This window comes from Adiantum capillus-veneris, chromosome 7, assembly GCF_014529385.1.
Source record: "Adiantum capillus-veneris isolate H3 chromosome 7, ASM1452938v2, whole genome shotgun sequence".
Lineage (NCBI taxonomy): Eukaryota > Viridiplantae > Streptophyta > Polypodiopsida > Polypodiales > Pteridaceae > Adiantum > Adiantum capillus-veneris.
This window is the reverse complement of record NC_140937.1, coordinates 95794819-95807725: the sequence shown is the minus strand read 5'-3', so window position 1 is coordinate 95807725 and position 12907 is coordinate 95794819. Positions and strand designations below refer to the sequence as shown.

Genomic DNA, 12907 nt, shown 5'->3' with positions numbered 1-12907 from the left:
TAATCCACTGTACTGGCCCCACGTCTGTGTGGAAAGCATGTGAAACCGGCTGCTTCGGGGAAATCGTTGTAAGCCAGAGAGAGAGAGAGAGAGCGGGGAAATCGTTGTAAGCCAGAGAGAGAGAGAGAGAGAGAGAGAGAGAGAGAGAGAGAGAGAGAGAGAGAGAGAGAGAGAGAGAGAGAGAGAAATGAAATGAAATGTTATATTAACGTCTTCAAAAGGCCAAAGTGACCTATGAGACCAGAAAGTTACAAGGTGGTGGATTTGATATAAAGTCAGAGTAACAAAATAACAACAATACAAAACAAAGATATATACTATGGGATCCTAGACTGGTCGATGTGAACTAAGCAAAAAAGGGCGGCTTGCTGGGATAGCTGAATCACAGGAGATCTAGCATCGGTTGTTGGCGGATCTCATCAATCTCCTCCATGGTTAGTAGTCTGACCGAGCGTCGTGCATGCCTGGCCAGAGTGCTCCGAATCTTCTGACGTAGCCTCCGTCGATGCTGTGTAGTCCTCCGCAGTCGCGGGCGCCTGGATTTTCCCAGTTTAGTCGCTCCGTCGATCAGTGTGCCTTTGGTGTGAGATGAGAGCGAGCTCTGCTGTGGGAGTGGCTCCTGCGGCTGTCGCGTGTCTGCTCTGAAGAAGTCTGTGATCCGTCTTTGAGATTGGCTAGCCTCGCCACTCATTAGGCTATCTCTGTGTCTGCGCAACTCGAGCAAGAACAAACCCAGGCATCTCTGGTCCTCATATCCCATGACTCTTGAGAGTGGTCCAAAACCCTCTCTGAACAAGCAATGGAAGCGGTCTCGTATCTCGTAGTAGACGGGGCAGCGGCATGTGTAGTGCAACTTTGTCTTAGGCTCCATGTCACACAAGGGGCATGTCCTGGCCTCTTCTGGTACTCGGCTGTATCTCCCAGTCTCAATCCGCAGCTGGTGAGAAGATGTGCGTAACTGGCCAATAGCACATCGTATCCGATGAGACAAGTGGGTGTCCATGTATCTGGGTCTCGTCAAAACCATCCTCCGTAAGCTGGAGAAGATGGTCTCTGTAGAAAGCCATCTTCGTGCCCAATTCCTGTGCTGGCTGTATCCATGTCCTCCTGGTGTCTAGTTGGGTGAGGTCTTGGCGGATGAGCTTGGTGATCTCCGACTGTGTAAGAGTGAGAGATGGTGCATCCAATGAGTACTGGAATGGTGGTAGCCTGTCTATGCTGAACCCATGCGCCTGAAACCATGATGCCATCTCCCCATACCAGCATGCTATATCTCCTTGCATGGCTAACTGTCGAGAGGACTTAAGTGCAATGCGAGCATATATGTCTCTAGGAAGTTCCCATGTGCGGTTTATGAAGCAGACTGATCTGCTGAGTGCCTCAACCACTAGTGGGGGGGCCGCTAGCTCTGCTCGGATAATGGCCCGTGGTACTGATGCCTTGGCTCTAATGAGGCGCGAGATCATAGAGACGAGAGGTTTCTCCATGTTCCCCCATCCATCAGTGCGACCCGGCCTCCCGTGGTGATCCAATGAAGGTCCCCATATCTCAGCTCCATAGAGCAATGCAGAAGCCACCAGAGTGTCAAAGAGCCAGAGCTTCGTCCGGGGCTCCTGAAACTGAACCTGCGAACACATCCTCTCCAGTCTACCCAATGCTGCGTGGGCTCTAGTCAGTCTGGTCTCTGCCGCTCTTCTGAGTGAGAATGCAGGTCCGCTAAAAACCACTTCAAGGTAAGTGTAAGCATCTGTGTACTCCACAGTCTCCTGGCCGTATGTGAATGTACGTGCTGACCTCCTGATCCAGTGTGGGGTGGTATTAAACACGATAACCTTGGTTTTACCAAGGTTGACAGACAAACCACTTTCGTGGGCAAACCTATGCAAAGCATCCAATTGACATTGCATTCCCTCTGGAGATTCGGAGATCAACACAATATCATCAGCATATAACAAAAGTGGAATCCATGTCCCTGTAGAGAGAGAGAGAGAGAGAGAGAGAGAGAGAGAGAGAGAGAGAGAGAGAGAGAGAGAGAGAGAGAGAGAGAGAGAGAGAGAGAGAGAGAGAGAGAGAGAAATGAAATGAAATGAAATGTTATATTAACGTCTTCAAAAGGCCAAAATGACCTATGAGACCAATCTGTTACAAAGTGGTGAATCTAATACCATGTCTGGGTACAAAAGAACTAGATACTACTACTAGATTCCATCCTCATCTGCACTCTGGATATCGAGAGAGTATGGCTCGAATCCTCTGCTGTAGTCTCCGTCAATGCTGTGTAGCCCCTCTCCTCAATTGTGGCCGTTTGGATCTCCATAGCTCCAATGCTCGATCGATGAGAGTGTCTCTCTCTCTCTCTCCCCAGAGAGAGAGAGAGAGAGAGAGAGAGAGAGAGAGAGAGAGATGAAATGTTATATTAACTCTTCGAAAGGCCAAAATGACCTATGAGACCAAAAAAAAGTTACAATTGGTGAATCTGATATCATGTTTGAGTACAGAAATTACAAGTACAAAGTTACAAAGAACTAACACTAAAACACTAAGGAGAAAGGAAATAAATCTGAAGTTGATTCGGGATTGAGACGAGATAAGGGGGGGGGGGGGGGGGGGGGGGGGGGGGGGGTTTTGATGGGTTCAAATGAGATCTCCCATCGGTCGTTGTCGGATCTCATCAACCTCCTTCATGGTCAGTACTCTGGTTGGGCGGCTTGCATGTCGAGCTAGAGTTATGTGTATCTTCTGTCGCAGCCTTCGTTGGTGGTGGGAGACCCCTCAAGGTCATGGGTGTCTCGATCTGCCTAGCTCAATGGCTCGGTCAAGCAGCGTACCTCTAGTATGGGTGGGTTCCGAGATCTGTTGTAATGACTGCTCCTCTGGCTCTCCCCTTGCTAGTGTAAAGCGATCTGTGATTCTTCTCTAAGACTGTCTTTCCCATGATGTCTAGCAAGCTCCCCCTAAGTCTACGCAGCTCTAGCAGGAACCATCCGAGCCATCTCTGATCCTTGTATCTCATGACTCTAGAAAAAGGTCCGAAACGTTCTCTGAACAGGCAGTGGAAGGGGCCACGTATCTCATAGTACGTCGGGCAGTGACATGTGTAGTGCAGCTCTGTCTGTGGCTCTAAGTTACATAGGTGACATATCTTGGCCCCTGCTGGCTGTCACGTGACACATCAAACCCTATGTGTCAGTGGACAAGCTACACCATAACAGGGTTTCCGTCAAGTCCAGTCGGTTTTGATTAGAAGTGATCTGGCACTTTTCTGAGTCTATTCGTAGACCGTGCATGCCCAGTCACTCAGTGTAGATGCATATCCTCTGGTTGCACACTGCATAAGCATAAACATTTCCATCAGATTCCATCAGAGTCAGTTTGGGGATTTTTCAAGTGACTTTATCCTATTTTTCCCTATTTTTAACATTTTTTCACTTATTTATTAAGTGACTTTTGTTGGGAACTCAGTAGGGCAAATTGGGTAAGTTAATATATAAGCAAACCCAAGTTAGCACAATAGGACAGATGAGCAAGGAGCACAGCAGGCTTCCCAAGCAACAGGTGTTCCCTCCCTCTCTCAGCAAGACCCTCCCCAAGCCACCTTGGTGAGGCCACTCCACCATTAAGCCCAACATTTTCTCATCGCTAGCCTCTCTCCCTCCCTTGGCGCTTTTCAAGCTTCAGCCCATCGCCATCAAAGTTCATCTTGCCTGGCGTTTTTATCCCCTACCGGCAGCAGCCTTAGCGTTTTACTAACGCTAGCAATACTTGCAGACTCTCAGCGATTTCAGCCACAAAAACGCCACTTCAGCCCTGCAGCAAGGCAACGTTTTCAGACCTCGACATCAGCCCAAAACGTAGCATGATCATTGCAAGAACCTCAGCGTTTTGTCATTAGTAGGAGCCTCTACAAATCAATCAGAGAATTTCAGCCATCGAAACAACAGTAAAACAGGGATTTTCAGCCATACGAAAACAGCCCAAGATCTTCCAGATCCTCAGCATTTTCCCTCTTTGTGGACAACAGATAGAAGAGAACCAAATTCAGCCCTAAAGCCATCATGGTCGTCACCGACATAGTCCCCATTTGCATCAGTCCATACATCATCATTGTACACCTTTGTGCAATCAAAGTTAGACCACTCTCGCCGACGAGAGTGGGGCCTTAGGAGGAGGGTTTACAACCTCTCGGGTGTCGTATCTCTTTTCTCTCCTTCTCTTAGTCTCATACACTTGCACGCACAATATCCACTCACTTTGTTCGTGATCATAGCACTCTCCATAAAGACGGAAGGCTCTCTCCTTCCCTAAGAACTATAAGGAACCTTGAGCAAATAAAGATCACTAATCTTGAGAAAATACAACATTCATTCCGTTGCACCTTACATTGGTATCAGAGCAAGGAAAGCATTTGTACCCCCTCTGTGGTTTGCCAAAGTCCATTGTTTTAGATAGGGATGTTAAGTTTACGTCCAACTTTTGGCGTGTTCTCTTTGAAAATTTTGGCACAAAGTTGAATTTTTCATCCGCTTTTCATCCACAGTCAAATGGTCAAACCGAAATTTATAATCAATTGGCTTTTGATGTGTTAAAATCTTATGTTCATGATCAATAGTCTTAATGGGAGCTCTATCTCCCATTGGTTCAGGCTATCCTAAATGATTCCTTCTCTTTTGCTATTGGTCGAACTCTGTATGAGGTAGCTTTTGGCCGTCCGTTCCAGTCACTTTTGACTAGATCGGTCAGTCAAATGCCTGATGCCAATGTTGAGAGTCAATCATTGGATGAGATTTCTGAGAGTGTGAAGCTTCGGCTAAGCAAGGCTCAGGAATCTTATTCTAGACAGGCTAACAAGCATCGTCAGGAGGTCTCGATCAAGGAAGGAGATTGGGTGTACCTACGAATCATGAAACAGCGTCTTAAGCAATTTGGAAAGAAATGTCCTAAGTTATCTTTTCGTATGTATGGTCCATTTATAGTCATCAAAAAGATTAATGAGGTTTCAATGAAATTAAAGTTGCCTAACTCATGGTCAATGCACAACGTTTTCCATGTTTCTTGGTTGAAAGTGTTTCAGGAAACACCTCCAAAGGACGCTTCGGAAGAAGAAGAACCGGAGATCATCGATGAAGTTGAAGTCATGGAGCTGGAGCAAGTCTTGTTGCATCGGTTTCGCCATGGTTCGAAGAAACAAGTACGACAATATTTTTTGAAGTTCAAAGATTGAGGAACCCACGAAGTGGTGTGGGTAGACGAAGGATTATCCAGAGTTGTTGGCAGACTACAAGGAAGCCATGCAGCTCGGTATCAGTACCTCACTTTAAAAAGGAGGGGATGTCACGTGACACATCCAACCCTATGTGTCCGTGGACAAGCTACACCATAGCAGGGTTCCCGTCAGTCTAGTCAGTTTAGATTAGAAGTGATCTGGCACTTTTGTGAGTCTATTCGTAGACCGTGCATGCCCAGTCACTCAGTGTAGATACATATCCTCTGGTTGCACACCGCATAAGCATAAGCATTTCCATCAAATTCCATCAGAGTCAGTTTGGGGATTTTTCAAGTGATTTTATCCTATTTTTTCCTTTATTTAACATTTTTCACTTATTTATTAAGTGACTTTTGTTGGGTACTCAGTAGGGCAAATTGGGTAAGTTAATATATAAGCAAACCCAAGTTAGCACAAATTGGCAGATGAGCAAGGAGCACAACAGGCTACCAAGCAACAGGTGTTTCCTCCCTCTCTTAGCAAGACCCTCTTCGAGCCAACTTGGTGAGGCTCCTTCATCCGCAGTCATCAGCGTTTTGGAATCGCCCAGCTTCTTGCAGATCCTGGCGTTTCCATCTCCAATAGCCATCACCAGCATACTCCTGTTCCTGGCGTTTTTCCCTTACCACCAAGGGTAGCCATTCAGCCAATTCAGTAACGCCAGCCAACCAGCCTTTCTAGCGTTTTTGTTCAGCATTGGAGAACCTCTCATTCCAGCGTTTTTCAGCCTGGGATGCCTGCAAGACCAGCGTTTTCAGCCTACGACAGTAACAGAAAAACGCAGCCAGATCAGGGAAGAAATTCAGCGTTTTTCATCTTCTCCTAAGCCCCGACAAGTGCAGTCATTTTCAGCCATAAATCAGCAGTAAAAACCAGTCATTTTCAGCCCTCAAAGTGGTACAGATTCTCAGCCTTTGCCCCTTTGTGGATAGCAATCAGAAGAGCATCGAATTCAGCCCTAAAGCCTTCATCATCGGCATCGACATAGTCCCCGTTTGCATCAGTCCATTGCATACGCATTGTACACCTTTGTGCAATCAAAGTAGACCACTCTCGCCGACGAGAGTGGGGCCTTCGGAGGAGGGTTTTACAATCTCTCGGGTGTCGTACCTCTTTTCTCTCCTTCTCTCAGTCTCATTCAACTCACTTTGTTCGTGATCATAGCACTCTCCATGAAGACGGAAGGCTCTCTCCTTCCCTAAGAACTAAAAGGAACCTTGAGCACATGTAGATCACTAATCTTGAGAAAATACAACATTCATTCCGCTGCACCTTACATTGGTATCGGAGCTTTGGAAGTGTTCTGCATTACTTAAGGAAAGAACCACAAGAACCACAAGATTTTTTTTGCTTGTTGAGGTCGCACGAATCCAAGTTCGCTTGGGCGTGTCGATTTCTAATCGTGTTTTGTTGAAGAGTGACAGGAATCCCAAGAAAGAAGGGCTTGTCCAACCTTCCCTTGTGTCTCTTTTCATTCATTGAGAGCGGACCGTGCACTTAGCGGCCGGCCAATCGACGTGAGGTGGGAAAAAGCAACCTTGGTGTGAGCGCAAGGCCGCCAAGGGGTGCGCCCGCAAAAAAGGGTAGAACTCGGGTGAAGAGAAGATCCTTCTCAACGCGATTTGCAAGCGAAAGAAAACCTCAAGAACCCAAGAACCAAGACCCTCAAGAACCCAAGTTCCTCGTGAACTTCAGAACCAAAGATCATAGTGCATGGTCGTCACCCTAAGCGGAATGGATACTTCGCATACAGGTGATGAACATGAGAGAGGCGGCGAAGACTTTTCCCCACCAGGAGACTTTTTCGAACCCGAGAGGTTGTAAAACCCTCCTCCGAAGGCCCCACTCTCGTCGGCGAGAGTGGTCTACTTTGATTGCACAAAGGTGTACAATGCGTATGCAATGGACTGATGCAAATGGGGACTATGTCGATGCCGACGATGAAGGCTTTAGGGCTGAATTCGATGCTCTTCTGACTGCTGTCCACAAAGGGGCAAAGGCTGAGAATCTATACCACTTTGGGGGCTGAAAATGACTGGTTTTTACTGCTGATTTATGGCTGAAAATGACTGCTCTTGTCGGGGCTTAGGAGAAGATGAAAAACGCTGAATTTCTTCCCTGATCTGGCTGCATTTTTCTGTCACTGTCGTAGGCTGAAAACGCTGGTCTTGCAGGCATATCCCAGGTTGAAAAACGCTGGAATGAGAGGTTCTCCGATGCTGAACAAAAACGCTAGAAAGGCTGGTTGGCTGGCGTTAGTGAATTGGCTGAATGGCTGCCCTTGGTGGTAAGGGAAAAACGCCAGGAGCAGGAGTATGCTGGCGATGGCTATTGGAGATGGAAACGCCAGGATCTGCAAGAAGCTGGGCGATTCCAAAACGCTGATGACTGCGGGTGAAGGGGCCTCAACAAGTTGGCTCGGAGAGGGTCTTGCTGAGAGAGGGAGGAAACACCTGTTGCTTGGTAGTCTGCTGTGCTCCTTGCTCATCTGCCAATTTGTGCTAACTTGAGTTTGCTTATATATTAACTTACCCAATTTGCCCTACTGAGTACCCAACAAAAGTCACTTAATAAATAAGTGAAAAATGTTAAATATAGGGAAAAATAGGATAAAATCACTTGAAAAATCTCCAAACTGACTCTGATGGAATTTGATGGAAATGCTTATGCTTATGCGGTGTGCAACCAGAGGATATGTATCTACACTGAGTGACTGGGTATGCACGGTCTACGAATAGACTCACAAAAGTGCCAGATCACTTCTAATCTAAACTGACTAGACTGACGGGAACCCTGCTATGGTGTAGCTTGTCCACGGACACATAGGGTTGGATGTGTCACGTGACATCCCCTCCTTTTTAAAGTGAGGTACTGATACTGAGCTGCATGGCTTCCTTGTAGTCTGCCAACAACTCTGGATAATCCTTTGTCTACCCACACCACTTCGTGGGTTCCTCGATCTTTGAACTTCAAAAAATATTGTCGTACTTGTTTCTTCGAACCATGGCGAAACCGATGCAACAAGACTTGCTCCGGCTCCATGACTTCAGCTTCATCGATGATCTCCGGTTCCGAAGCGTCCTTTGGAGGTGTTCCCTGAAACACTTTCAACCAAGAAACATGGAAAACGTTGTGCATTGACCATGAGTTAGGTAACTTTAATTTCATTGAAACCTCATTAATCTTTTTGATGACTATAAATGGACCATACATACGAAAAGATAACTTAGGACATTTCTTTCCAACTTGCTTAAGACGCTGTTTCATGATTTGTAGGTACACCCAATCTCCTTCCTTGATCGAGACCTCCTGACGATGCTTGTTAGCCTGTCTAGAATAAGATTCCTGAGCCTTGCTTAGCCGAAGCTTCACACTCTGACACATAGGGTTGTATGTTGAGCACGTTTCTCTCATGGATGAGCACGAATGTATGCGGATTTTTCGTGAAAAGCTGAAAAGTATGTATGCAAGGAAGTCACATTCCATGTCTCTTCCTTGGCATGACACAGTTTCCGAACGAGCACATTACAGTATGAGCACCAAGCATGGGCATTTCCATTGTGATTTGCCACAGTTGATTGATTTCGATCAAACAGACAATATTCGATCTCATTGTTTGCATGTGTTTGATGAACGGGTTGTCATTCTAGCTTTATGTTCATCTACATTGCATACACAGTCTTTAGAGAAGACAATATTTTTTCCCTTCACTTTACATGGAATAGGTATGTTCATGGTTTTGTGCTGGAAATGGTTTCAGGAATTTTCAGCCATGGAGATTCTTGAAGACGGAAGAAGCAAGACTCTAGACGAAGTTGAAGCATCGAAGGAGCCACAGAAGACTTTGTGTCGCTTTCGGCGCGGCCCAAAGAAGCAAGCGTTGTAGACCTTTATGAAGTTCAAGTACCGCACGACCCACACATCAAAGTGGGCCGGCGAAGAGTCCCTTCCAGGATTCTGGATGCTGTTGGCGATCTCCTTCGACGCCATACAGTTCGGTACTAGTACCTCACTTTGAAAAGGAGGGGATGTCACGTGACACATCCCAACCCTATGTGTTCGTGGACAAGCTACACCATAGCAGGGTTCCCGTCAGTTCAGTTAGTTTAGATTAGCAAGGATCTGGCACTTTTGTGAGTCTATTCGTAGACCGTGCATGCCCAGTCACTTAGCATAGATGTATATCCTCCGGTTGCACACAGCATGATCATCAGTATTCCCTTCAGAATCCATCAGATTCCATTAGATTCCATCAAGGGAATTTTCCATTGTATTTAGCCTATTTTTCCTATTTTTGGGTATTTTCACTTATTATTTTTAAGTGACTTAGTAGGTAGGGCAATTTTGCTAAGTTAATATATAAGCAAACCCAAGTTAGCACTAAATGGCAGAAGAGGCAGCAGGAGCTTCCCGCTCAACAGGCACCTTCTCAGCAGAAACCTCTTAGCACCCCTAGCGTTTTTGGATCCCCATCCTCGCCGCACTTCAGCCTTGGCGTTTTCATCCCTTGCATGATCGCCTTCATCTCCCAGTCCCCTAACGGTTGCAGATCCACCCAATCGCCAGCAGAAGCATCAGTTTTGCTAGCGTTTCCAGTTCAGCCCATCAGCGTTTTGGATGCCATCAAGCCTAGCGTTTTTGCTAAGGACACAAGTCAGCCAGCGTTTTTGATTTTCAGCCTCAGCAACATCAGGACAGCAGCGTTTTCAGCCTATAGCAGAGCATCAGATTCAGCCCCAGTCGGTTGCAGACGATCCCCCATTTTCAGCCATAAAAACGCAGCCAAAACAGTCATTTTCAGCCACCCAAAACAGCCCAAAGGTTTGCAGATTTTCAGCAGTTAGAAGATCACAGATTTAAGCGCTACAGTAGTCGTCGTCATCACCTCCGTCGTCATCGGCATAGTCCAAGTTGCATCAGTCCATTGCATACGCATTGTACCACTTTGTGCAATCAAAAGTAGACCACTCTCGCCGACGAGAGTGGGGCCTTCGGGGGAGGGTTTTACAACGTCTCTGGTGTCGTATCTCTCTTCTCTCTCTATCTCTCAGTCTCATACACTTGCACGCACATTGTCCATTCACTTTGTTCGTGATCATAGCACTTTCCATTAAGAACGGAAGGCTCTCCCTTCCATAAGAACTAAAAGGAACCTTGAGCACAGTTCGGAGCACTCATCTTGAGCAAAGCGCAAACAATCATTCCGCTGCATCTAACATTGGTATCTGAGTTTTGGCAGTGTTTTGTATCACTCAAGGAAAGAACCACAAGAACCACAAGAATTTTTTTTGCTTGTTGAGGTCGCACGAACCGAAGTTCGCTTGGGCGTGTCGATTCCTAATCGTGTTTTGTTGAAGAGTGACAGGAATTCCAAGAAAGAAGGGCTTGTCTAGCCTCCCCTTGTGTCTCTTTTCCCTCATTGAGAGCGGACCGTGCACTTAGCGGCTGGCCAATCGATGTGAGGTGGGAAAAAGCAACCTTGGTGTGAGCGCAAGGCCGCCAAGGGGTGCGCCCACAGAAAGGAGTAGAACTCGGGTGAAGAGAAGATCCTTCTCAAGCACGATTTGTAAGCGAAAAAAAACCCCAAGAACCTCAAGAACCTCAAGACCCTCAAGAACCCAAGTTCCTCGTGAACTTAAGAACCCAAGACCCACATGAACCCACAAGAACCCACGACTTTAGAATGGTCATCACTCGAAGCGGAGTGGATACTTCGCTTGGAGGTGATGAGCATGAGAGAGGCGAAGAAGAATTTTCCCCACCAGGAGGTTTTTCCGATCCTCACCCTTCCCCATCTACGACAAAGCTTGCACTAACTCCTATGGAGGAGTTGAAGCAGTTGTCTATGGAAAGAAAGCTAGAACGCGAAGAAAGAGAAGCAGAAAGAAAGGCCTACGAAGAAGAAAGGGCAGCCATAGATCGTGAATACAAAGAAGGAATGGCCGCCATAGAGCGTAAGTACGCCTTGAAAGCCAAAGCAATACAAGAACAGAGCGATCGACAAAACAAAGAGTTCTGGCGACTCTATTCTCAAGTTCAAGCACAGATGCAAGAGATTTGGGGAAAGGAGACTCTCAATCTCTTCTTCTCCAAAGCATGATACACAGGATTTGCATTATTGTGTGAAGCATGATGATGATTTGATCGACAATGACTTGCATGATTTTTTTTTGACGACAATGATAAGCACAAGCATGATGATTTGAATGACATTGATTTGCTTGATAATGATGAGCATGATGATTTGCATGATCAAGATGTGATTTCTCACAAGCATGATGATTTGCATGATCAAGATGTGATTTCTCACAAGCATGATGATTTGCATGAAGAAGATATGACTGTTCATAAGGATGATGTGTTAGTTGATGCTTTTTCTAGCGAAGCTAACCTCGTTGCAGATTCGATCAATCACGAAGAACCGATCTTGGCTTTCGAGTCGAGGTCCAAAGAACCCCCACAAGACGATTCGATCATTCAGGAAGAAGCGATCTTGGCTTTCGAGCCTAGGTCTCAAGAACCCTCACAGGAAGTATTATGTGTTCGCATGATTGATACGCACGCATTGTTCGAATGTTTCATTCGTGATGGTTTCTTGTATTTTAGTCAGCATCGTTATGTGATCCCTTTTCCTAGGCATGACATATTGTATGTTGAACACGTTTCTCTCATGGATGAGCACGAATGTATGCGGATTTTTCATGAAAAGCTGAAAAGTATGCATACAAGGAAGTCACACTCTATGTTTCTCCCTTGGCATGACACAGTTTCCGAATGAGCACATGAAAGTATGAGCACCAAGAGTGGGCATTTCCATTGTGTTTTGCCACAGTTTATTGCTCTAGATCATAAGAGAAAGATTCAATCTCATTGTTTGCATGTGTTTGATGAACGGGTTGTTACTCCGTCTCTATGTTCATCTACATTGCATACACAGTCTTTAGCGAACACAAGATTTTTTCCACTCACTTTACATGGAATGGGTATGTTCATGTTTTTGTGTTGGAAATGGTTTCAGGAATTTTCTGCCATGGAGATTCTTGAAGAAGAACGAAGCACGACTATAGATGAAGTTGAAGCATCGAAGGAGCCACAGAAGACTTTGTGTCGCTTTCGGTGCGGCCCAGAGAAGCAAGCGTTGCAGACCTTATGAAGTTCAAGTACCGCACGACCCACACATCAGAGTGGGCCGGCGAAGAGTCCCTTCCAGGATTCCAGATGCTATTGGCGATCTCCCTCGACGCCATACAGTTCGGTACCAATACCTCACTTTGAAAAGGAGGGGATGTCACGTGACACATCCAACCCTATGTGTCTACGGACAAGCTACAGCATGATCAGAGTTCAGTCAGTCTAGCCAGTCTAGATTAGAAGTGATCTGACACTTTTGTGAGTCTATTCGTAGACCGTGCATGCCCAGTCACTTAGAGTAGATGCATATCCTCTGGTTGCACACAGCATGATCATCAGTATTCCCTTCAGAATCCATCAGATTCAGTCAGGGGAATTTTCCAGTGCATTTAGCCTATTTTCCCTATTTTTGGTATTTTTCACTTATTATTTTTAAGTGACTTTCCAACAAAAGTAGGTAGGGCAATTTTGCTAAGTTAATATATAAGCAAACCCAAGTTAGCACTCAATGGC

General features: G+C 46.0%; 1 protein-coding gene across 21 annotated transcripts in view; it reads left to right on the top strand.

The window, feature by feature from the left end:
- Window positions 1-12907, top strand: part of LOC147454260 (cilia- and flagella-associated protein 100-like) — a 131204-nt gene that overhangs the window by 30558 nt on the left and 87739 nt on the right. For 3 of the 21 annotated variants that reach the window (XM_086516276.1, XM_086516278.1, XM_086516279.1), the window contains one exon: window positions 11665-12513. The exons of 17 other annotated variants lie outside the window; for them this stretch is intronic. In XM_086516276.1, coding sequence (XP_086372402.1) covers window positions 12331-12513 — 183 coding nt within the window. In that variant the 5' untranslated portion in view covers window positions 11665-12330. Of the gene's footprint in view, window positions 1-11664; window positions 12514-12907 lie in introns of those variants that run through there. One more of the 21 variants, XM_086516289.1, reaches the window with a different exon arrangement.